This window comes from Helianthus annuus, chromosome 14 (assembly GCF_002127325.2).
Source record: "Helianthus annuus cultivar XRQ/B chromosome 14, HanXRQr2.0-SUNRISE, whole genome shotgun sequence".
Lineage (NCBI taxonomy): Eukaryota > Viridiplantae > Streptophyta > Magnoliopsida > Asterales > Asteraceae > Helianthus > Helianthus annuus.
The window spans coordinates 165487841-165514683 of NC_035446.2; the positions used below are offsets into that span (position 1 = coordinate 165487841).

General features: G+C 43.0%; 1 protein-coding gene across 2 annotated transcripts; it reads left to right on the forward strand.

The window, feature by feature from the left end:
* The first annotated feature begins 982 nt into the window (after window positions 1–982).
* LOC110904778 lies at window positions 983–2893 on the forward strand. Of its 2 annotated transcripts, none has more exons than XM_022150637.2 (3): window positions 983–1297; window positions 1410–1971; window positions 2232–2893. In XM_022150637.2, exons 1-3 carry the CDS (start codon window positions 1091–1093, stop codon window positions 2510–2512), a joined length of 1050 nt encoding a protein of 349 aa, XP_022006329.1. In that variant the 5' UTR covers window positions 983–1090; the 3' UTR covers window positions 2513–2893. The 2 variants fall into 2 exon arrangements, with proteins under 2 accessions (XP_022006329.1, XP_022006328.1); XM_022150636.2 differs by having other exon boundaries at window positions 985–1297; window positions 1407–1971.
* The last annotated feature ends 23950 nt before the right edge of the window (window positions 2894–26843 follow it).

A 26843-nucleotide genomic window follows, 5' to 3' on the forward strand; every position in this document is an offset into this window, starting at 1 on the left:
TAAATACTAAATACCCAAACCAATAGAAGAGTGTTAGACATCAGCCTAACACTATTCCCCCACATTAGTGATGCCATTAGCAGGCCCTGTCTTAACCAATAAGAAACGAAAACCATAGTTGTTAAAAGTAATCGCCTCTTGCGCCTAGGCCCATATTTCAGGCGAGGCGAGTCAGTCGCGCTTTAAGTCAAAGAAATTGCGCTTTAATTCTCCAGGGCGCACATTCCGGCGAGATTCCTAGATTCCGGAGAGTTTCCGGCCAAATTCTCTAAATTCCGATAAGATTCTAGCCAGATTTCTTCTTTTATCTAAGGAAAACTACTTTTCTAAACTAATACACTAATAATTAAAAACTCTTTGTACTAAATAGGTGATATAAAGTGTTATATAAGAGATTTTGGTTATTTTATTTAAAGAATAGTATTATTTTTCTAATATATAATATATTTTAATTTATTTTTCATTATGTGCTTTATTTTTCTCAGGCCCTCACTTTTTTTGCGCTTTAAGCCTAGGCCGCAGGCAAGACCTATGCGCCTTGAGTGCGCCTAACGCCTTTAATAACTATGACGAAAACTATTCCACCTCATTCTAAATGTAACATAGTAAATTATATTATAATTATATTATATTATAATATAATTATATTATAAATCCGGTTCAAATAGGTTTCGTTACTGTTAAATATTTAATTAATCACGGGATATGAAACAAATTAGCAAGCAACAAATTAGCAACAAAAGACGGTTAAAGTTGATATAGAGGCTTTGTTTCGGAATCTTTTCCACAACATAATGATTTTAGATTCAAATCCATGATTTCATTATCATATTAAAATATTAATAACCTTTCAAAAAAAAATATTAAAATATTAATAACTAATAATATTTATTTATTATTAAACTTTAATATAATAAAATTTGTTTTTATATAGAAGAAAAGAAAGAAACCCTGGAAACCTTGAATAAAAGCAAAGCTGTCTCATGAACATTCCCTCCACTCTCTTAATCACATTTCCCCCTTCTTTATTATAATATCCTTCCATCCTCTCCACCCATCACTCACTCACTCAGGTTCCCCCATTTCCCATATGTCTGACACTCTCGCCGACCTCGCCTCTTGGCTCCCGTCGGACTTTCTCTCCGGCGACATCACCCACCACCCCCCTTACGACTTCGCCTCCTCTTCTTCCACCGAGTCTGAGAGCGACGACGATGACGTCATCCCCGGGTTAACTCACCGCTTCACTCGCTCTGTTTCTCTCCAAGAGCGCCTCAAAGTACCTTATACTATTCAGGTATTTTTTCAAACTTTATGTTTTCTGACTGTGGTGGTGTGTCTGTATATTATATTATTTTGTTAGAAGAAGTTTCTGACTGTGGTGTGTCTTTATATTATTTTGTTAGAAGAAGAGGGTTTTCTCTGTTTCGCCGGAATCTACTCTGAACTGGAATGCTTGTGGGCCTACGCACGTTCGTTCGTCTCCAACGACGCCGTTTGGTCAACCGGATAACGACGCTTTGGAACTCATCTACGCTGCTGCGGGTCAAGTCGCCAGGATGAAAATGAACGCCGTCAATCACGCCGTTTATGGTTCCAGAAGTCTACTCGGAGCCCCACGTCCTGTCGGACCTCCTCTCTCTCATCTTAACCGAAACTGTACGATGTTCAATGAAAAACAACAAATGTTCTTCCGGCAACAACAGCTTCGCGACAGATTTTCCGGCGGCCCTAACTACCCCGCCGCCCCTCGGTTTGTTTCCGGCAGACCGGTAGGTGTTGGTCAGCCTGCATGGCCTCCGTATCCAGTTGAAAGGCGTCAACAACCCGGTAACGAATTCGGGTTGAAACCCGTACCCGTCGGATCTAACGGCCGTAGTATCCCCGCTGTTAAAAAGGGTTGTGCCGGTACCGGCGTGTTTCTGCCTCGCAATTACAGTAATGCCCCTCCTGAAACGAAGAAAAACCAAGGTATTTTTACTTTATTTCGTTTCCCCCTTTTTTAACTTAAAAATTTTTTCAGTTTCAGTAAAGAAAATATTTCAAAATTTGAATCTAGAACCAAAATATCAAAGTTTTGGCGTTTTGCCTTTCGAATTTTAAATTCTTGTCATTATTAATTTAAAAATCCATTTCAACAGTTTACATCCATTATTTTAGATTGACTTTTTCCCTGTTCAACATCAATATTAATATTAATTAATAATATTATTTTATTGTTTTTTCAACAGTTTGTTCGGCTGCTAATCCGGCAGGTAGAGTGTTGGCTCAGTCTATGAACAAAAATCATGACCCAATAGTCAAAAAAGCTCAAGCAAACATGAACGGCGTGTTTCTCCGACAAAATGAAGCTCCAGCAGTGGCTCAACACCACACCAACGTAAAATGTGATGAGCTAGCAGAAATGATAATGGCCCAGAGACAAAGGGCCGTGATGTTAGCCCAACAACGTCGAAGCAGCAGCCATGAGAGTGTACCTGAAGTGGTCCTGCCTCAGGAATGGACATATTGAGTCCATTTTCTCGAATCAAGGTTAAACGATGTCGTTTGTTTCCCCAAAAAGTGAAAGGTAGATAGAAGGTACAACAGATAAGTAGGGATTTCGATTTCAATTTCAACAGTGGTAGATGTAGGAAGAGTAGTGCTATTATTACTATTATATTATAGGGTTAAAAAATTAAATAAAGGGGATCCGAGGTGGGTATTTGAAATGAACTTTTGTTGGGGGGTGGTTTTGTGTGAAAGGAAAAGTGTAAGGGGGAGTTAGTAAAAGAATAAATAATGTTTTTGTTTGAATGGAACTGGAAGGAAGCGTTTGTTTGTTGTTTTTTGGTGAAAAAGGGTTAGAATTGTATTTCGGGATGTGGAATGTTTGGAAAAGTTGTCTCTTTTATTCAAATTAATAAAAGAGAGCCAAAGTTTGGTTTTGAATCATTTCTGATTTTGTCAGTGACTTGTCTTTCTTCATGCTTCTTAATTGTCTTTTTTTTCTCAACGAATATATTTTTATTAGTTAATTAATTGTATAATCCTGTAATAAGACTTTTGTTGTTATCACCCACGAAATATTAAATTTAAAATCTAATTGTCTGAAACTAAACATGAAAACCCATAATTACTTGATTGTGGTTTATTTATTTTTTGTTTTTGTTAATGTTGTAAACAAAAAAGTCTGTCCTTTTGGATTACTTGATTGTGGTTTATTTGTTTTTCTTTTATGTTGTAAACAAAAAAATGTGTCCTTTTGGAATTTGGTATGAGTATTTATGGAGGTTATGCTTTCATTATTTCATCACGAATTTAGTCTCGCGACTTGGCTATACACTTTAAAACCCATCATGCCTCGCATGTGATGGATAACCATCATCTAAAATTCCTAAAGTTACGGTGGATACTAATTAAAAGCTTTAGCATCATATAATTCATGATTTGATGTTAGTAATATTCTTGGTTAATATGGATGAGTTCTTATGGGGTGGTGGGGGTGCTCCATTTTTCATCACTTACCACACCCAATCATGTTCTGTCACGTCATCAAACTTGGTTCCATCACTAGTGATGAATTTTAGTGGGGGTGCCCATCACTCATCATCGAACTTGGTTCCTCTCCAACCCCTCCTTCCAACGGCAACATGCATCTTCTTCACGAATTATGACCACCACGCGTGGTCACCTTCAGTGGCGGCGGTGTTCCATGTGTGGTCACCAACCACCACGGACCATCACGTAGCGCTCTGCCAGCCCTTATATTTATTCTGTTTTGTTTTCCTTATTTTCATTTTTATAAGTTTCATCTTAAAAAATAAGACAAGACATAGTAATTTACAGAGAATTATGGATGGGCTCTTAACTTCTTATATTATTTGTCAGTATGTGGCAAATTTATAAAATAGTGTTAACAAAAGTCATCCTTATGAATAAATATTAAAATAAAAAACAGTTGGTTTTAATGTTATATCATGTATTATTCATTTGAGCAAACAATTCTTGAAATATCGGACATAAACGCTATGGTTAAAGCTACAATTGTGAGTATGCTATAGTTGATTAATATAATACGAGAGTGAGGATCAAATAGGAAGTTTATTTTGGCCAGATGGATAGAAGTAATAGGATTATGACATGTGGCAAATTTTAAAATAAAAAGAAATGTTGTTTTAGTCAATCCCATCCTTTCTTCTTTTTTCTTCTCCTCAGTTACTTCAAAACCCACCATCTCCAACCATTTCTTCATTTACTATATCAATAATCACTACATTATAGTGCGATTTTCGTCATCAATCAATGATTCAAACACCCGATCAACGTGTTCTTCAGACTTTTTTTGAAGAAAACCCAGTTTAATTTCATTCAAAATCTCGTTTTTCCTGTGATTTTGAAGATAATCACTCGATCCGTTCGATTCAATCGCTGATAAGTGTTTCTATCATTCAAATTTCGTCAATCGATGAAGAAATCGGCTTCGATCCATGTAAGAAATTCTTTAATTTCATTTTCACGATCTGGGTGTTTGATTTAGTCATTGCGTTTTACGATCTTGGCGGGGGTTCGGGGGCGGCAACCCTGGCGGGGTCCAAGGGGCAGAGCCCCTAGCTGGGGTTGATTAAATATGCTTTAATAAAAATGCATGAGAAAAATTAATGCCATTGCGTTTTAGAACTGCATTCCTGGTTCAGACAATTCACAGACAACTATTGTCCTGGTTCAATACGTTTTAGAGAGAACATTTTCTTTAGTGTTTTTATGCCATTGCGTTTTAAAACTAAGACGTTTTTATGCGTTTTCTGGTCATTGCGTTTTAGAAAAACACATTTTTGAAGTGTTTTTAGTCATTGCGTTTTAGGTAAAACACATTTTTAGGTGTTTTCAGTCAATTGCATTTTACAGAGAACACTTTCTTTTGTTTTTTTTAGGCCATTGCGTTTTAGAAATGAGACATTTTTAAGTGTTTTCTGGCCATTGCGTTTTATAAATAAGACATTTTTTTTGTGTTTTTGGTGCATTGCGTTTTAGGTAAAACACATTTTTATGTGTTTTCAGTCCATTGCGTTTTAGAAAACAGACATTTTAAGTGTTTTCTGGCCATTGCGTTTTAGAAATAAGACATGTGTTTGTGTTTTTGGTGCATTGCGTTTTTAGGTAAAACACATTTTTATGTGTTTTCAGTCCATTGCGTTTTAGAAACTACACTTTCTTTTGAGTTTTTATGCTATTGCGTTTTAGAAATAATACATTCCTGTGTGTTTTCTGGCCATTGCCTTTTACAAATAAGACATTTCTTTGTATTTTTGATGCATTGCGTTTTAGAAAAATATTATTTTTTAGGTTTTTTTCCATTGCGTTTTACGCAACTGGGTTTTTTCCATTGCGTTTTACGCAACTGTTTTCAAATTTTTTTTCGAAAATATAGCAATAGTATACTCGTTTTAAAGATAAAAAAACGCTCGTTTTTTTGGTGCAATTTTTATAAAAAAATAATGTCGTATGAAAGAGTTATTAACGTTTAAAAAATGGGGGGGTGGGAGAATTGGAGTAGAGAGAAACTATTGCCTTGGATTTATTAGAATGCCCCTAAACAAACTCACGCGTGAAGGGGTATGGTCCCAGATCCCGCGTCAGCATCGACCGCGAGTGACCATTACCCTTATCAAAACCCCCACCAGTTAACAACCTACTTGTGCCCATGCGAGAACGCATCGACACAAGGGATGAATCCAATCTATCTAGTAACGAAGGAGGACTTACATGGAACATGAGAACGGTAGAGTGATGCGACATAGCATCACATCTGGTGTATGAAAACGGAAGTATTCACAGCGATGTGGCCCCGCACCGCGTCCAGTGAACACTTCTATCAATACAAGGAAGCTGGATAACAGCAACAGTCACCACAGGCGACGATGCGGCCAGCACCGCATCTCGCGTATTTATTGATAACTAGCAAGAGACGCGATAACATCAGATGTTACCGCAGACAGTGATGCGGCTAGCACCGCATCCTATACGCTCAACAAGTGGGACTGACACCACAGTGCAAGTGGAACCAATGGCAGTCACCTGTCAGGTCTACGGAAGCGACAGACTGACGTGGCGTCGTCTCAACGGCCGACATGTCTGACACACCTGCAAAGGTGCAGCATGCCGTCAGTCTATCCATCCACCTCCTCCTTCACTCCTCGGCTATAAATAACAACCCCAAACCAGGTTTGAGGTATCTCTTCACAACTCTCTCACTACTACTACTATCTTACTTTGCTTCACAAGCAAACTACTGATTCTCACGCCGGAGAGTGGTAACAAGGAGCACCCCCACCCCATCCTCCTTGTTACGAGTCACGGCTTGTTTCCTTGTGCAGGAGATCAACCCACCGGTGATCCAGCCAGCGATCCTCGAGAGGAAGGGATTAACCCTTCTTGACGAGACCAGTGAGTTAACCCTGCCCGGTTAACCATTGTTTCATCATTGGCGCCCACCGCTACTCTTAGCACTTTTTCGATCATCCTTTGTCCTCTCTCAAAATCATGACTGATCACCAAAACAATACTACAGGGGATAATCCACTCCCCACCAACACAGGAAATGTGGGGAGTACCCCACCGGAACCGAATCCGGGCCATATCGGCACATCAACGCAAAGGGGTCCATCCCTAACGTTCGGGCATGACTTATCACAGTACGCATCTGTGATCCCCCCGAACATGGACCCCCACATCTGGTATGACCAACAGGCCACCCTGCTGGCCGCAACATATAACCGCGCTTGTGCGGAAGCGCACATACAAGCTGGGCCAACCCCAGCACCGCACACCCCTGCCGATCGTATTTTACAATACGAAGGCAGGGCGCGTTCACGTCCAGCTTCGAAAAGCAGACGTGAGGACCGCGGATGATCTTACTGTTCGGTCCACACAATCAACGAGGATGATTCCGCATACGAGTCCCACACCAGGGGACCAGTGCATACCCGCCTAGGTCCTTATGTTGAGGACAGACGACGGTCTGCATCCCGACATGGCTCTGGAATTCAGAGCCGGTTGGGCCCACAACCATACACCGAAGGGTATGGTCGTACCGACCCGGACGACCGTACATATTGTGGGGATTCACATGACACCTGCAGCAGACCGGGAGGATCCCTAGAAGCATTCGTTGTCCGATACAATAAGGAGTGCCTGGAAATAGGCGACGTGGCAGATCAAATGGCACGGAACCATTTCATCAGGGCCGTGAAAGATAGGCAGATGGTTATGACCATCTCCGGCAAAGAAGTCCTGCCTAAAAAATGGGAAGATGTCATGACCGCAGTCAAGACATATGCCCAGACACAGCGGTCCCTCGAACCGCATGTGACAAAGGCAGAACCCCAGGCCGAAACTTCCAACCACGGGTCCAAGCGTAACAATAAACGCAACCGGGACGTAGGGAGTAGCGATATTTCCAAACCATACGTCCCGCGGACCAACCCGTTTGACCCGAGGAAACGCAGCCCTCAACGGGACAACCGGGCACCAAAAAAAGATTCTCGGGACCGTAACTGGACCGAGATCAACATGTCGCCAAGCGAGGTCCTTCTTGCGGACCCGCAATTCTTGCGACCGGCCCAACCAATGAAGTCCAAGAAAAATCAGGACCTCACACTCTATTGTGAGTATCACAAGGACTCGGGCCACACCACCAATAACTGCATCAGTCTCCGGCTGGAGATTGAGCGGGCCTTAAAAGAGGGGAAACTGCAACACCTTTTGCCAGGTGGGCAAAAACCCACCAAGCGCATCACCCCTCATGGCGAAGGTACCTCCTCCGGAAAGAGAACCATGTACGTGGCTTCCACGCACATGATTAACGGAGGCAAAGGTAGGCCGCGCAAAGCGGCCAGAAGGCCGGACAATGACTGGAAAGATGAGCAAGTCGTCTTTCCAAAAGTCCGAGGCGGACCGCGCGACAGGCGCGCCGTCGTTATTACAGGCCAATTGGCACATTACTGCACCGAGCGTCTATTCATCGACCCGGGCAGTACTTCTGACATAATCTACGATCAATGCTTCAACCAGTTCGACCAGGAGGACAAAGATCGGTTGCAAGCAGTAGATTACCCATTGGCCGGGTTCGTAGGGGAAACTGTCTTTCCCCTAAGTCAGATCACTTTTCCTGTGCATCTTACCAGCGGCAGACACACAAGAATAGAAGAGGTAAACTTCATGCTTTTACCTCACACCTCCATATATGACGTACTCCTTGGGAGAGAATCTCAAGGCGATTTCAATATGATTACATCCGTCCCCCACTCTGCGGTCGGTTTTCAACCGAATCGGGGGTCGCGATAATCTACGCACGAAAAGACGTCATGAGGACGGACGAACTACGTCCGACCAAGGTCGCAAGGCCTACCCCCAACGACCAACCAGAGAAATGGGTTCTCAACGCGAGATAACCAGAACAAAAGGTTACATTGGGTCACGCCTTGTCCCCGACCACAAGAGCGCACCTGAAGCAGCTTCTCTTCGGGAACCAGGACATTTTCGCATGGACACCCGCAGACATGACAGGGGTCCCGCGTGATATTGCGCAACACCACTTGAATACCTCACCAGGTATCAAGCCGGTGATCCAAGGCCAACGCCACCTTAGGTCCGCTAAAAATCAGGCGATGCAAGAGCAAGTCGAAGAACTGCTCTCCGCAGGCATCCTGCGGGTAGTCAAATACCAGACTTGGTTATCCAACCCAGTTATGGTAGAAAAACCATCCGGGGGCTGGCGCATGTGCGTCGATTACAAAGACCTTAACAAAGCCTGCCCCAAGGATTGTTACACACTTCCGGAAATCGACGAAAAGGTCGATAATCTCGCACCATTCAGATGGAAGTGTTTCCTCGATTGCTACAAAAGGTACCATCAGGTCCAAATGGCGATCGAGGATGAAGACAAAACGGCATTCCGCACTCCCACCGGGAATTACTGTTATACAAAAATGCCGTTTGGGTTGCGCAACGCGGGCGCAACCTATCAAAAGCTGATGAACGACACTTTCCGCGGCCAAATAAGCAAAAGTGTCGAAATCTACATGGACGACCTAGTCGTCATGAGCATGGAGGAAGATACCATGCTCACAGACATTGAAAGAACATTCCAGACTCTGCGAAGCGTTAATATAAAGCTCAATCTAGGGAAATGCTCGTTTGGAATGGAAGAAGGCAAATTCCTTGGGTTCATCGTGACAAAAGATGGATTCAAGGTAAACCCGGAGAAAGTTTAGGCGATCGAGCGCATGCCATCGCCTTCATCGATGAATGATATGCAACGACTAGCCGGCAGGCTAGCGGCACTCAACAGATTCTTAGCCAACCATGCAGCTAAGTCTTATCCTTTCATCAAAACCCTGCGGAACTGTTTAAAGAAAGAACAATTCTAGTGGACCGCAGAGGCCGAAAACGCCTTCCGGGAAATGAAGGAGTGTTTGATACAACTCCCAACCTTAACCGCACCACGCAAAGAGGAGCCACTCATATTATACCTATCTGCCGCGGACAACGCGGTAGGTGCGGTATTGATAGTGGAGCGGGAGGGGGTTCAAACACCCATCTATTATATCAGCAAGATGCTCAACGACCCAGAAACAAGGTACTCAATAATGGAAAAATTGGTGCTAGCATTGGTGCACGCCTCAAGACGGTTGCGACGCTACTTCGCAAATCACGTTATCACAGTGCTAACCAATTACAGGATCGGCCCGATCCTATCCAAACTTGACATTTCTGGGAGATTAGCAAAATGGGCAATAGAGCTGGGCGCGCACACGTTGATCTACAAACCGCGCCCCGCGATAAAAGGCCAAATCTTACCTGATTTCGCTGCCGAAGTATCGGTGAATCGCATCCAAGAATGCGAACAAACACAAAACCATGCACCAACGCCATCTTCCTCAGAAACTTGGGCACTATTTACCGACGGTGCCTCCAACGAGGAAGGTGCGGGCGCAGGTCTGTGACTCGTCAGCCCTGATGGCCAAGAGCTTACATATGCCATCCGCCTCGATTTCAAAAGCACAAATAACGAGGCCGAATATGAAGCCCTACTGGCCGGACTACGTTTAGCAGTCAAACTCGGCGTGTAGCATCTGGAAGCACACGTCGACTCTTTGTTGGTTGCAGGACAAATACGCCGCGACTATGCCGCAAAGGGGGATATCATGATCCTCTACCTCGAGCAAGCCCTGCAACTAACATCCAAATTCGCTTCGTTCAATATCCGACATATTAATCGAAGTGAAAACAAGTTTGCGGATGCACTATCAAAACTTGCATCCACCAGCTTCCAGCACTTGGCAAAGGAGATACGCATCGAAATTCTGCAAAATCCTTCGGTACCCCTGCGCCAAGTCAACGTCATTCAATACGGTACAACATCATGGATGACACCTATCATCGCATATCTGCAATCAGGTGTGACTCCCAAAAGCAAGTCAGAGGCACGCAAGCTACAATACAAAGCGTGCCATTATCAAATGGGAGACGGTATCCTATACCGCAAATCATACCTAGGACCACTACTACGATGCGTCAACCCCCAGGATGCCACATACCTCATCCGAGAGATACACGAGGGCATATGTGGCATACACGCTGGACCACGCATGGTAGTGGCCAAAATCATGAATGCCGGGTATTACTGGCCCGGTATGCACCTGGACGCCGTCAAAGAGCTGCGCAAATGTATCGACTGTCAACGTCATGCTCCAAAAACTTTGCGGCCAAAGAACAACTTAGTCCCCGTCACAACCGCATGGCCCTTTCAGAAATGGGCAATTGACGTTGTGGGACCCTTCCCCGACGCTCCGGGTGCGGTCAAATTTATCATAGTAGCGGTTGATTACTTCACAAAATGGGTATAAGCAAAATCGCTCGCCTCAACCACTGCTATGATAACAAGAAAATTCATTTGGGAACACATCATCTGCCGTTTCGGTTTACCAATGTGCATTGTCACCGATAATGGCACCAACTTTGCTGCTGACGAATTTCAAAAATGGCTAAAAGAACTACACGTTGAACACATATTCTCATCCGTGGCACATCCGCAAGGAAACGGCCAAGTTGAGAGTATCAACAAAAGCCTAGTCGAGGGCATCAAGGCAAGGTTGGGAACAGCCAGGCGTGGCTGGGTCGATGAACTCCCAAGTATCTTATGGGCTCACCGTACTAGCCCAAAAACAAGCAATGGGGAAACACCCTTCAGCCTAGTCTACGGTTCAGAAGCGGTGATCCCCGCGGAAGTAGGTCTCCCCTCTCCTAGAATGTTGGCTATTGAAAAACTAGACAACATCACAGAACGCAGGATCGATTTGGACCTCTTGGAAGAAAGGCGCGAAAACGCGGCCATCAACGAGGCCAAATATAAATCCAAACTTGAAAAATACTACAACACGCGCGTACGCGTTTGTACTTTCAATCCAGGAGACTACGTCCTACGCGACAACGAAGCATCTAATGCTGAGCGCCCAGGCAAACTTGCCCCCAAGTGGGAAGGACCCTACCTCATCAAAGAGGTCTTAGGGAAAGGCGCATAAAAATTACAAACGTTAGAAGGCGAACCTATCGCACGAACATGGAACGCACAACAGCTTCGACGCTGTTATATGTAAGCCATATTCCTACACTTTCTATGTAATATATCGGGCCGCAGGCCATTGGCAAATAAATAAATAAGCAATTTTATACATTATTGTTTGTTACTACTATTACAAATGCGTGTTCCACTTTGCGGTATCCCAAAAACAGATTGGCAAAATCTACATTCGCGATACCCATACAAAGTGGTAACCACACACAAATATTGTAATAGGCCAGCAAAAGGCAAAAAGACTTGCATATTTATCCGGCCGGATAAACAAGTTTGTTAACACTTAACACAATTCCTGAGCCCAAAAAGGCAAACAATGGAATTGACGCGTACTCATACGACAAAGGTATGGAGTATACTTGACCCCATTCACAAATGGGTAGAGTTCCGGATATATAAGCTTTTACAAAGCTTACACAATTCTAAAACCCTAACGGGGTAAACAATGGAATTGACGCGTACTCATACGACAAAGGTATGGAGCATACTTGACCCCATTCACAAATGGGTAGAGTTCCGGATATATAAGCTTTTACAAAGCTTACACAATTCTAAAACCCTAACGGGGTAAATAACAGAATTGACGCGTACTCATACGACAAAAGTATGGAGTATACTGGACCCCATTCACAAATGGGTAAAGCTCCGCATACATACGTTCAAACATACAAGAATTAAAAACACTTGTACAAACTGAACAAAAAACTTTATATTCAAAAAATTCAAGCACCCACGCGATGCTTAATGGATTTACATAAAGTTCCTAGTATATACAAGAGGAAAACAAAAAGGGGGCACACTTGCCAACCTAAACCCTATTTCGTACCGCTGGTACCCGCGTCATCTCCAGCACCACCAGCGGGATCCTCCTCTTCGGCATCAGCATACAGCATCCGCAGCTGGTCAACGTAATCCGCAGCCTCTAAGCAGTCGTCCAACTTCTCCACACAAGAGAGGGACGTATCATAAAAGGAGGCTACGGCCGCGTTCAGGCGACCTTCGGTATCCACGTCCCGAAAGCCGGATCGCTCTTCGATAACACCGCCTACAGACATGATGTTCATATGGGAAATGCAGCGGTTATAACCAGATTTAAAACCAGCGTTACGAGCACGCTGCTTGACCAAGTCCAAACCAGCTGCGGTCTCAGGCGCGTCCATGATAGCCTGAACAATCTGCAGTAAACAAAGGATAAGTCTCGGATACTAATCCAAGCAAATATAAAGGCAAGGGATACTTACACACGCGATACCATGCATCCGCATCCATTCACGGTCAGCCTCCAGTTGGTTAAACGAAGAGGTCAGAGCATCTCTGGCCTCAACGGCAACACTGGCCCGCTCCTCCGCCGCAGTCATGCGGGCTGTGAGGTCAGTAACCGCGACCTCCCGGGTCTGAACCTCAGCCTGTCAAAAAGCAGGAAACAGTTTACTCAGTAAACATTCTCAAAAAGCAGGGAAATATAAAACAAAGGTACCAAGTCATACCTGCAGGCTGGCAACAACTTTATCCAAACGAATGCGCTCAGCATTCGCCTCTTCAAGAGCCTTGGAAGAACGGCTCTCCCTCTCTTTGGCCTCCTCCAGGTCCTTCGCAGTACGGGCCCCCGTTTCCTTGGCCTCTTCCAGCGCTTTAACAGCCAGGGCCTCTGCTTGTTGCGCTTTAACCGCAATTGCCTCAGCTGCAGCTTTCTCCTTGCCCAAGGCAACGTTCGCTGCCTTGGCATTCGTCAACTCCTGACGAGCACGAAACAGATTGTCATTCTGCTTCGCCCAAGATTCATTCCACTTCTTGCGCTCATTGGAATACTTTTCATTCCAATTCTTGCGTTCATCAGAAAGAAGTTTGGCAAGAGTACGAACCTGTTTCAGCTGAGCAGTGGCAGCCCACTCCGAGGTCTGCTTCTGCTTCTCAAAAGCATCTCTATCCTTCTCAAGCTGCTCCGCACCCGCACGAGCAGCCTTGACCAACTCTTCCGCTTCGGCCCGCAAGCGAGCAGCTTCATCCTCTCTGCGGCCTAACACCTTGTAGTCTTCCAAAATGGCGTTAGCCACTATGGAACTTCCTACTAGCAAGGTGGAGAGTTGATTGATGCGCAACTCACGGGGGGCGGCACGGGCACGTTCCACTTCAAAGGGGGTACCCAAACCACCCAGAATCTCCCTACACGCAGAAGGGTCGTTGGAAATATCATCCCCTTGGATAACAGTCCAGGGGGGTCGGTGATAAACAGTACTTCGACCCTGGGTATAGGTGCGGTAATAATACTCCAATTCAGACTCCCCAGGCTGAATTGGAGGCCCATCATAACCCGCACCACCGGCAGACGAACCGGTACCCTTCTCACCAGCAGGAGACTTCTACGGCTCAGCATCCTGCTGCCGCACCTCAGCATCAGACTTCTGCTTACCAGCATCTGAAAACCTCAAGTCCAATCCATCACTCTCATTAGGAGAGATTAGATTGTCAGAGGAATCCACAGTGTCGAATATCTGGTCAGCAGTCGTTTCCACCGTCTTCTCCACGGTGGGATCGCGAACCGGCCCAACAAAATGGGCCGCAGGCTCCTTGGGCACAACAGTCTCCTTCGGTACACCCGCACCCGCAGCAGCGGTACGCAGGGGAGACGTAGGGAATTCAAAGAAAGAATAACCTGCACCTTGGGATTCTGCAACACAAAGAGCAACAATTGTTAATCCAACATATTGTACATGCAAAACAATGACAAAAGACATACTTACCAGTAACAACCGCAGGTTTCTTTTGCGCCGGAGCAGCCCTTTTGGTCTGCAGTCTCCGACGCTTTAGTTCACCACCACAGCAGCCTTCTGCTCTGGTCCTCTTTTCTCACCAACAACGGGGGGACCCACAACAGTTCCACCCGCAGCCGCACCACTACCTATAACACCCAAACCCTCAAGGGTGTCAGATACTACCACGTAATCGGTATATCCGCGATAACAAGATCGATAGGTACCTGCGGCTTCAGACACTGAAGAAGGGGCAACTGAGCCTTCAGCCCTCCCCTTGCCACGACCCCGCACGGTTTTCTTCACCGGTTTTTTCTCCGCATGCTTTTTGAGGATGCGCTTCTCAAACTTCCCCAAATACGCAAGGATACCTGCATTGAAACAATCAAGAAAACCAGTCAAAAAGATAAACTGGAAAAACAGATGCAACTTACGAACTACCTCTCGCGTCTCCCGGCACCGGGGCATCCAGCACTGCACGCGACGACACGCGGAAGTTGCTAAGAATTTCTAGGTTGAAGCCTTTCTTCAGCTCAACCGCAATAAGCTCAACCCGGCCCTCAAAATCGGGCTCGAACATTCTCCACAAGCCAACCGCATCCACTGATACAACACATGCATGCAGGTTACTACAAGGATTAGGAAGTAAGGAAAACAACAAAGAGTAACAAACTTACCACCACTCTTTTCCCGCAAAACGGGCCTTGCCTTCCTATCCGGTCTAGTAAGCATCATCCGCAACACCCACAAATGATTGTTATCCAACTTCTTGAGTTCAATAGGCCGCAGCCTAGAGAACCAATCCACAGTCTTTGCGGTGGCAACAGAAATATCTTCATCAGAAACTCCAACGTTGACGTTCCTGAAAGACATGCTGGCATAAACCGCACAGGCTTTAACATAGAATAATTTCTTCTTCCAGCCTGTCACACCCTTGGGAGGCGTCATCAACTTCAAGCTCCCATGCCGTTGAGTAAACGAGAAAAAACCAGTGTTCACCGTCAACTGGTAGAATCGCCGTAAATTTTCAACAGTGATGGGCAAGCCATGGGCACGGAATGTATATTCAAAGTTCCTGATTCGGAACATTCCAAAGGGACTAAGTTGGGAGATATGGAGATGATAATACTCCAACACCTCCGCAACGAACACCGTCACCGGCAACCTAAGGTTGCCGTCGTTGAAAAAATCAGCCCACAAAGTTATATAACCGGCCGGAGCATCGGCACCGGTATCCCCCTCTTGTGGGTAAGTAGCATCCCACTCGTCGGCCATCTGTACAGTGGTCATCAGGAGTTTAAAACCACCCTTTGACCACTTCAAAACCGGTAACCCACCACCGGGAACATCAACGTCATCATCTTCGTCTTCATCAGCCGCTACTACCGGCTGTTCAGGGTTTTCACCCTCCACATTGTGTGGACTTGATGGTTCAGCCATCAGAAAATGTTGAAGAAACGAAAGAAAGTGAGTAGAAAACCTAAACTCAACCTCACTGGAAGTTCAACAAATATCGTCGGAGAAGACAAAGAAATGTTCTCTCACCGGCAAATTTTTGAAATTTCGAAACAAGTGAGGGGAAACCACGAACGGTTTCCCCTTATATACCCATCGCAATTAATGCGGAGGGAGAAAACGAATCATCACGTTCAAAAAGAACGAATTGCGCGACACCACGTGTCAAGCGCCGTTTTCGCTGATGGTTATCACGCGCGCGTGGCCGCCCACGCGCCTGACATAAGAGACGTTTACACTCTTTGCTACAGTGCATTTAATGCCTCGGGCAGTGCAAACGTCCTTTCATTTCAGCACATGCCAGGAAGATCTCACCAACTTCCACCAACTCACACGTGAGATCAGCCACGTATGCAACAAAAAGCGACTACCTTATCCAATTGCAAGCGGTATGCGGTTTCTCTGGTTCCCGCACCATAACCCATACCGCATATCGTTTTTTTTACATACCCCTAAAAATAGGCAAAATATATGTCTTCACACTATAAGGGGGTATAATACCTTTCCGCACTACCCGCGAGCACACGTGGAATATGCGGAAATGACACACACGAGCCCGTTCAGGTGTGTCAGATACTCAGAACCAGCGTTGTTCTTTGGACTGAACCGCATCTCAGAAACAGGTAAACCGCATTGCTTTCATTCTCTTCAAGCTTCAAATCCCTCCTGTCCGGTTCACAACCGCAGAGGGTATATGAACACCTTCTTTAACTTGAAGAAGGAAGGGAATGTACGCGCGCGCACATCAGCAACCCTGACTCCTGAGCCTTCAAGAGCCACATCCGAGCAACACACCCATTTCGAGCGAATATGGGAATGCAAAACCGCAGACACTCATGAGTCACTGCGGACATAACCATAGCTTCCGGAAATGGTTGCTACGGTAGAGCCACAACTAACTCCACATCGAGGGACGAAACTACTCCAAGGAAAACCCCTCGGTATTGGAGCGGGAAGGAAGGTGCCTAAGGAAGAGATGCGGACGAAATCCACAATAATCACACGAGCCCTTGTCGAACAACAAGCGGTCGAACAAGCGGTAACAAGTCTGCTTATGACTTTGTTACCCTACTTGTACGTTGGATAGAATAAACAATGATGGGCATTACCATGCCTATGATCATGTTTATTTTGATAGTTATCCAGAATCACATTGTTCGACCAAACATGGCCAACAATGACGCAAGTACCCAACGTTGCTCCCACAACCATGGCCAACAATGTCAAGCAACGAGGTAACCGCAAAAGACGTGCGGTTACTTGAGAGCTAATGGGAAGAACATGAACACCCCACGAACGGAATCATCATTAGATATCCAATCATGGGAACAACATGCTCTCTTCTTCATTCACCACTTCAAAGGTTGGGTCGAAGTTTGTGCACACCTTCAACCACATCTCAAAGATTGGTTCGAAGTTTGTACACTTCCTCCAACTAATTCCTCCAGTTGGTTCGGCACACCAACAGGTGGCAACCAGCCAAAGGCTGAGAATTTCGCATCAGACGAAACATTTTCACCGGTTTGGAAGAGGCGTCAAATGACCCTTCCAAACCTCCAGCTTGATTTACAAACAGAAACGACCATCCACATGGTCTAGGATCTTCTCCAGACTCCAAACTACCTTCTAAACACCATAGTCCAGTACTCCTCCCACATACAACTTGTATGTGGCAGCAACACTAGACTGGGGGGACTTGAAGGGGTATGGTCCCAGATCCCGCGTCAGCATCGACCGCGAGTGACCATTACCCTTATCAAAACCCCCACCAGTTAACAACCTACTTGTGCCCATGCGAGAACGCATCGACACAAGGGATGAATCCAATCTATCTAGTAACGAAGGAGGACTTACATGGAACATGAGAACGATAGAGTGATGCGACATAGCATCACATCTGGTGTATGAAAACGGAAGTATTCACAGCGATGCGGCCCCGCACCGCGTCCAGTGAACACTTCTATCAATACAAGGAAGCTGGATAACAGCAACAGTCACCACAGGCGACGATGCGGCCAGCACCGCATCTCGCGTATTTATTGATCACTAGCAAGAGACGCGATAACATCAGATGTTACCACAGACAGCGATGCGGCTAGCACCGCATCCTATACGCTCAACAAGTGGGACTGACACCACAGTGCAAGTGGAACCAATGGCAGTCACCTATCAGGTCTACGGAAGCGACAGACTGACGTGGCGTCGTCTCAACGGCCGACATGTCTGACACACCTGCAAAGGTGCAGCATGCCGTCAGTCTATCCATCCACCTCCTCCTTCACTCCTCGGCTATAAATACCAACCCCAAACCAGGTTTGAGGTATCTCTTCACAACTCTCTCACTACTACTACTATCTTACTTTTCTTCCCAAGCAAACTACTGATTCTCACGCCGGAGAGTGGTAACAAGGAGCACCCCCCACCCCATCCTCCTTGTTACGAGTCACGGCTTGTTTCCTTTTGCAGGAGATCAACCCATCGGTGATCCAGCCAGCGATCCTCGAGAGGAAGGGATTAACCCTTCTTGACGAGACCAGTGAGTTAACCCTGCCCGGTTAACCATTGTTTCATCAACGCGTCTCTTTTCTTCCCTTTAATTTCCATCATTTAATCTTAGCCCTTGATTAACTAGATGGATGGTCAAGATAACTTACTAGCTTTCTTTGCTAAATAAACTTTTTATTGTATCTTCACCCTATAATACGAATTAACCTAATTTCCAATATTAATTAGTTTTAAGAGTTATCTACAAAAATAACTTTTACGATTTTAACCATAGTCACGACTTTAAGATAAAGACAGATTGGAGTTTATGTCAAATTACTTATTTACCATTGCAATTATCTTTGTTACAACATTTATGCAATTAAATTTTATTTATTTAGTTCTTTTACAATTATCTTTGTTACAACATTTATGCAATTAAATTTTATTTATTTAGTTCTTTTACAACAACTAACATATATTCACAAATCGTAATTCTACTCTATATTTTTGTCTACTACATGACTAGAACCCAGCTATTTTTGTAAAGTTTAAAAACTACAATCACCGTTAGCCCCTTGCGACTCTTTAATGTCATTACGTTTCTCTGGCAACATGCAAATTGGCTGGCGTCGTTGGAAAGAACCCTAACATGTAACTATCTCAAGGGTCTTTGGTTTTCCGCAAGCATATCTGTCCCGTTTAAAACACAAACTGCCATTGAATCATCATCCAAATCTTGATTTTGAGAGACTACCTTTATGGATACCGAAATCTTCGCGTAGTATTAGAGATTGAGGTGTTGAAAGACAATGAAAAGGATTATTTAGTTGTTAGGGCAAGATGCAAAGGCATGCTCAATTTGTCATTTTCGATCTGTGTGTCATGGAATTTTCGCCATTCTATTGTCGGACCAATAATAGAATATGAAATCACAAGAACAAAGTATAGCGAATTTCAAATCTCTTAATTTGGTATAAACTCTAATTTTCCATTGAACTTTTGTGATTGAGAAGCATTTCTGAAATTTTGTTCATCCATAGGGTTGTAAACGAACCGAACGAACATGAACAAGGCCATGTTTATGTTCGTTTTGTTAAAAAAATTAGCATGTTCGCGAATGCATACCGAACATAAGTTTATGTTTGTGTTCGTTAATGAAATTCAGGTGTTCATGAAAACTAGTCTCGAACACAAAAGAATGCAAGCAAATAAAAACGACTGTATATTTAACTTGAAGATAAAAAATAAAAACATTGTTATCCTTAAACATTAGATATAAGTAGTAAAATACAACAACCAAATAATAAATCAAAGAGTTAATTGCCAAAATCGTCCATGAGGTTTGGGCACATTTGCCATTTTCGTCCAAAATGAAGTTTTTGTACCATTTTGCCCCTGTGTTTGTAACTTGTTACCATTTTCATCAAAATACTTAACCAAGTTACTTTATACCTTATTATAGGGTATTTTTAAAATTTCTCAATTATAAGGGGGTAACTTGTAAATTATCTTCTAGATATAATATATAAGCCTTTTATAACATACCTTCTTCATAAAACCTATTTACACAAAGAAGAAAAAAACCCTACTTTCAACGAATAGGTGAAGAATCAGCAATGGCCCAATCGTCTAGTGATTTGGAGCCAGATAATTGGTGTATCAGAGGTGAAAACGCAAATTTCAATCCCGACATTACATATGGTATGTTCTATTCATCATCATCTGAGAATTGCTTCTAAGCTAGGGTTTAAGGTTTTACTGTTTTTGATAAATCAATCATTTTTTTTTCTCTTTGTTTCAGCCAAATTTCCAAGCTACTTCACCTTGGAATTTCACCATGGTGGTGAATTTGATGATGTACCAGAGTTTCATTACAAAAGGGGCAAAGTCAACCACATTGACAAGGTGAATCCCGATCTGTTTTCTGTTATTATAGTCAATGATATGATGCAAGAGTTAGGTTATTCAGAGGAAGATGTAGTGATATACAACTTTAGGGTACCAGGAGAGATGCTAGAATCAGGATTAAGATCTTTGGGTACTGATTCTGATGTGTTGAAGCTGATTAAATATGCTGAAACTAATAGAACTATTGAAGTTTATGTTCAGCATATCCAAACATTTCCTAGAAATGATTTGAATACTAAAGTGTAACACCCGTCTCATTTGTTTAATAATTTTCCATAAAATACGCATTTTATAAGAAATGCATAATTTCTAAAGTTATACAACATGATAAGGTTTCATGGCGATAGTATCTTAGTTAACTAACATCCAGTTTCAATATCTGAAAACGATAAAATAAGTGTTTACAACATGAACATTGTTTACTACAAAGTCAGATAAACGTGGAAGCTTCAAAAAGTGGTATTCGGTTCATGTTCGTCGCTTGATCATCACCCATCCTAAGTTTAAACATACCTACACTGTAAATTTATCACAAACGTTAGTATATGAGACCCTAGAACCCGTCTAAACGGACCCGAAAGCTCAAAATCATCCAATAAACAAAATAAAATTTTTGTTTGGAAGTCGACCGTAGGCTACGGTTCACAGACCTTAGCTTACGGTTCACTATATTACTTCAACCAGAACTTCTGGACCGTAGGCTACGGTCCAGGACCGTAGCTTATGGTCTGATCAGCAGATTTTGTTTGCTTTCCGTTTTTAGTACGAAAACCTTCATAACTTTCTATCCGTTTTGTAACAACCCGCACTTTTGTGCGTTGTTACTACTCACTATACTCGTTACGCCTAGCACCAGAGATTCGGATCATAATGTATCAATATCAGGTACATCGCTATATCGCAGTATAATCGAATAATTACGCATATTCTATCGCTATTACAAGCTATTTTTCGTAAATAATAACACTCACGATGATGTTGAGTGAGGACCTATTCGGCCCTCCTCGATAGCCGTGAGGTGTCGAAACGTAAACAATCAACGCTAACAAGGACTTTCGGGTGAGTACCATGCCTCCAGCCATCGTGACGATGATGGCAATACGAGCAAGTAGTGCCCCGATAATCCTTGTGGCACATTACATCGAAGAACGCACTCGAAGGCACACGTAACTCGATCATCGCACCAAATATTGAATATATAGATACGTATATATGACCCTTTTTATGATTAATTATAATAAATAAATGAATAATGATCTAAATATATGGAAATGTGGACCAAAACTATCATAACGCACCAAAAAAGAGGATCGGGAAGCCTCCGGACGGATGGGCCAGCCGAACGGCTGGGCCAGCCGATCGGACAGGCCGGCCGAACGGCTGGGTCGACCGATCGGATAGGCCGTCCGATCCGGACAGGCCGGCCGATCGAACGAGCCGTCCGATCTAGGCCAACTTGCCCTCCTTTTCCTTCCTCTTTGCCTATAAATACCCCTCAGTCACCTCAAGCACTCTTGCTGTGACTTTGGCTGCTCGACCAGACGTTCCAACCCCTTTATCTCTCGATTTCTCGCGATTCTTGTAAGTTTTCAACTCAAATCTTGTACTTCTTTGATCTATATGCACTCCTCCACCTTTCTACCTTTAGAATCTCTACTTTTAACCATGAAATCTCTGGATTTTGGGCATTTTAGGGTGATGTCACCATGGAGTTCTTATGAACTTCAAGAGTGATGTCATCCCATGAAGAACGACCCGGATCCGAGTGGTTTCCATACGTTTTTACATATATCACGTCTAAAACTATGTTTTCTAATCAAGAAGTTATGTGATTTCCTGGGTAAGCTCCTAAGTTGGGTATTGGCACATTTTCCTGTATTGGGTTTTGTTGCACATAGTCCCTAACATCGTCCCACCAGGGGTCGTAGTTGTTTGGGTCTAGGGGATCTGGTGCAGGTACCCTAGGTATCTCCTCCGGGTTGTAATCAGGCATTTCTATCTGGTTTTCTACTTCCATGGGTTGGTCAGGATTTTGCGGTTGGGGTGCTAGCATTTGTTCCAGGTTTGGATCAGCAGCAGTGGTTGCTAAAATATGGATATTAGCGATACCCCTATTGAGCATATCCTGATTATAAGCATCAGTCTCTCTTTTTGCTGCGGCTAACACTCGCTGTTCCTGCAACTTTTTCATTCTTTTCCTACGCTTGTGCGCTCCCCTACTGAACCATCCCCTCTTTTTCTCAGGAAATGGCTCTTCAGACTGAGCCTTAAACACAAAGATTCCTTTTTCTGTGTCAGCAGAATACCCCGAGAGGGCAGGCTGAGAAGAGGAGGTGCCTTCGCTCCTAGGCGAACCAGACAGTTGACGATAGGCGTCAGAAGGTCCTTGGTCGCTCATACTGTAAACTAACAAATAGTCAGATAACACATAGCAAGAAATACAATTATACACGTATTTCCATAATTTATTTCCTAACACTTTGAATTTTGATGTCAGCAGAACACTTCTGTGGCTGAATCAGTGGCATAGCTCTGATACCACCTTCTGTCACAACCCCCGATCCCTAGTTCCCGGGAACGGGCGGTCGTGAGCCAGTTTCGGTGGTATCACATTTATTTATCCAATTTGGCAGCGGAAATTTTCATCAGGACCGTAGTTAGGAAATATTTAATCAGAGTAAACCACCATGTTTTATAACATTAAACATATGGGTAAAACCCAAGTTTTTTAATACACACATTTCATAGGAATAAATCCTATTTATTTAATAAAAACATCCGTTTTATTTTTAGGTAACTTTATTGCCACTTTTCCAAGCCTCCAGTGCTGTCCAGCTGGCTTCTATTTGGCTTTCACATTTTGTTACCCGAAACGCGTTTTAAAAACATTTTGTCAGTGGGAAATACTGGTGAGTGAATCCCAGTTTAATCAGGTTTAAATAAAATTCACAGTGAACAGTATTGAGGGCGATCCCGCAATTACATTTGTTTCCAAGTTATATCAATTATCACCTGTTGGTACTGTCGACACCCGACTTGTGGAAATGTTACTCCTTAACCAGGTTGTAACCAATTTTGTATACAAAACCCCAACATACCCACGATAATTGTATTCTTACAAAAATACTCAATAACTGTCATTTGCATGAAAAGATATTTAAGGTTTTGTAAAAACAGTTAACAAAAAGAGCATTACTCACATTGCTGTTTTAGGTTATTCTTTAGGGTTTCCTGGTGAATATCTATAATTTACACAAATGCACGTGTGTTAGTATAATAACCCATTTTAACATTAGTAATACCCTCCCCGAGACGGCATTCCAACGACTACGTCGGGCAGAACCACGACAGCCGTTACGGAACCCTAGATCAATCGGGCAGCGTATCTAATACGTCTCCAGGGGTTATAATACTTACATCGTAGCAGAACCTTGCTATTTTAGGGGGTATAATGCCCGGGTACAGTAACGCCACTACAGAAATTGTGATTTAAGAAGTGAATTGTGAACGAATTGTCGACTGAAGCCGATGGCCTCTATTTATAGGGTCTGATCTTGACTTTCTCGCGGCCCGCGTAAGATAAGGCAAGGCTTTACGCGGCCCGCGTCAACATCCCGTCAACGCATAGCTTGGCTGGGTCAGCGTGTAGGTCCGCCACGATGATGACACGTGTCATCACCGGGCTGCGCCACCATTTGAGACACTCGCGGCCCGCATCAACTAACAATAACCTTTACGCGGCCCGCCTAAACTAAAGAAATCAAAGGAATTCGGTTACACCTTCATACGACCCGCATAAAAGGTTGGGGTGGGTCTATGCGGCCCGCCTCAACTTGAATAAACTTATTTTATTTTTATTTTATCTATTTTGGGCTCGGTTTTCACATACGGGGTGCATATAAAGACATATTGATACATTTAAAGATATATTAGGGTGTTAGAAATATTATGAGGGTGTCGGTTTTACCGAGGGTTGTTATATTCTCCCCACCTTGTTTTAGAGCTCGTCCTCGAGATCTACTGAAATAAGTGTGGATATTTCTTTTGTATTTCTGATTCAAGTTCCCATGTGTATTCAGGTCCTCTTGAGTCCCACTTTACTTTGACCAGAACTAATCTCTTATGCTTGAGATTTTAATTTTTCTATCTTCAATCTGTAGAGGCCTCTCTACAAATTTGAGTTGTTCATTAACCTCTATATCTTTGAGAGGTACTACGAGTGATTCATCAGCTAGGCACTTTTTGAGATTAGATACATGAAATACATCATGTATTCCTGCCATTTCCTCTGGCAGTTGTAGTTGATAGGCTACAGGTCCTATTCTTTTAAGAATTTTGAAAGGTCCAATATACCTGGGACTAAGCTTTCCTCTTTTGATGAATCTTACCACTCCCTTCCAGGGAGAGACTTTTAATAATACTTTATCTCCTACTTGAAATTCTAATGGTTTACGTCTGTTATCGGCATAGCTCTTTTGTCGATCACGTGCTGTTTTAAGTCGTTCCTTGACTTGAATGATTTTATCAGTTGTTTCTTGTACTATCTCGGGTCTAGATAATTGTTTTCCCCAATTTCTGCCCAACAGACTGGGGTTCTGCACTTTCGTCCGTAAAGTGCTTCGAATGGTGCAGCATTGATACTTGTGTGATAACTGTTATTATAAGAAAATTCTATTAAAGGTAAGTGTTCGTCCCAATTACCTCCAAAATCAATTACACAAGCTCTAAGCATGTCCTCCATTGTCTGAATTGTCCTTTCGCTTTGCCCGTCTGTTTGAGGATGATAAGCTGTGCTTAGATTTAACCTGGTTCCCATTGCTTTTTGGAAACTTGACCAAAAATGAGAGGTAAAACGGCTATCTCTATCAGAAACAATTGATAAAGGAATTCCGTGTAATGAAACAATTTCATTTACATATAATTTGGCTAATTGTTCCATACTGAAGGTTTCCTTTATTGGTAAGAAATGAGCTGACTTGGTTAACCCATCTACAATCACCCAGATTGTATCATTACCTTTTCTTGTTTTGGGTAATTTGGTAACAAAATCCATTGTTATCAATTCCCATTTCCAGACTGGCAATTCTAATTGTTGTAACAAACCTGAGGGTTTCTGATGTTCAGCTTTAACTTGTGAGCAAGTTAAACATTTAGAAACATAGGCTGCTACATCCTTTTTCATTCCTATCCACCAGAATTTTTTCCTTAAATCCTGGTACATTTTATCACTTCCTGGATGCATCGTATATTTAGACTTATGAGCTTCTTCTAATCTACGGTGACGTAAATTTCCTAATTTATGTATCCACATTCTCTTTTTATGGAACCTCCAAATTCCATCTGTTCCTTGTTCTAATTCCTTAATTATTCCTTTTAATTTTTCAGTATCCTCCTTGATTACTGATTCTTGTGCTTTTCTAATCTGATTGTTTAAATCTACTTGTAGATTTAATTTAAGAGAACGTACCCTTTTTGGCTTTTCGTGATATTTTCGACTTAAAGCATCAGCCACTACATTGGCTTTTCCTGCATAATACGGGATATCACAATCATAATCACTAAGTAACTCCATCCATCGTCTTTGCCTCATATTCAGTTCTTTTTGCCCGAAGACATATCTTAAACTCTTATGATCTGTGAATATGGTAAACTTACTACCATAAAGATAATGTCTCCAAATCTTAAGGGCAAAAATTATGGCTCCTAATTCCAAATCATGGGTTGAATAATTTTCTTCATGACTCTTAAGCTGTCTAGAGGCATAAGCTATAACTTTTTGACATTGCATTAATACGCATCCATAACCTAACTTAGAAGCGTCACAAAAGACTACAAAGTCTTCGGTTCCTTCTGGTAACGCTAGTATGGGTGTATGGGTTAATCTTTGCTTAAGAATTTTAAAGGCTTCTTCTTGTTTTAGTCCCCATTCAGACTTAACAGATTTACAGGTTAACTTAGTTAAAGGAATGGCTATTCTAGAAAAATCTCGGATAAATCTTCTATAATAACCGGCCAATCCTAAGGAACTTCTAACTTCAGTTGGTGACTCTGGGGTTTTCCATTTGGTAATTGCCTCGATCTTTGTTGGATCTACACGAATTCCTTCATGGTTAACTAAATGTCCGAGAAATTGTACTTGTTCTAACCAAAACTCACACTTTGAAAATTTAGCATAAAGCTTTTCCTTTCTCAATAAACTTAAAAGTAAGTGCAAGTGATTTGCATGCTCTTCTTTACTTTTAGAGTAAATTAGAATATCATCTATGAAAACAATTATGAATTTATCCAAATATGGCTTACATATTCGGTTCATCATGTCCATAAATGCGGCTGGGGCATTGGTTAAACCAAATGGCATGACAGTAAATTCATAATGACCATACCTTGTTCTGAATGCGGTTTTAGGAATGTCCTCTTCCTGTACCTTTAGTTGATGATATCCTGATCTTAAATCGATTTTAGAGAAAAATCGAGCTCCTTGAAGTTGATCAAACAAATCATCGATTCTCGGTAATGGATACCGATTCTTAATCGTGACTTTGTTCAATTCACGGTAGTCAATGCAC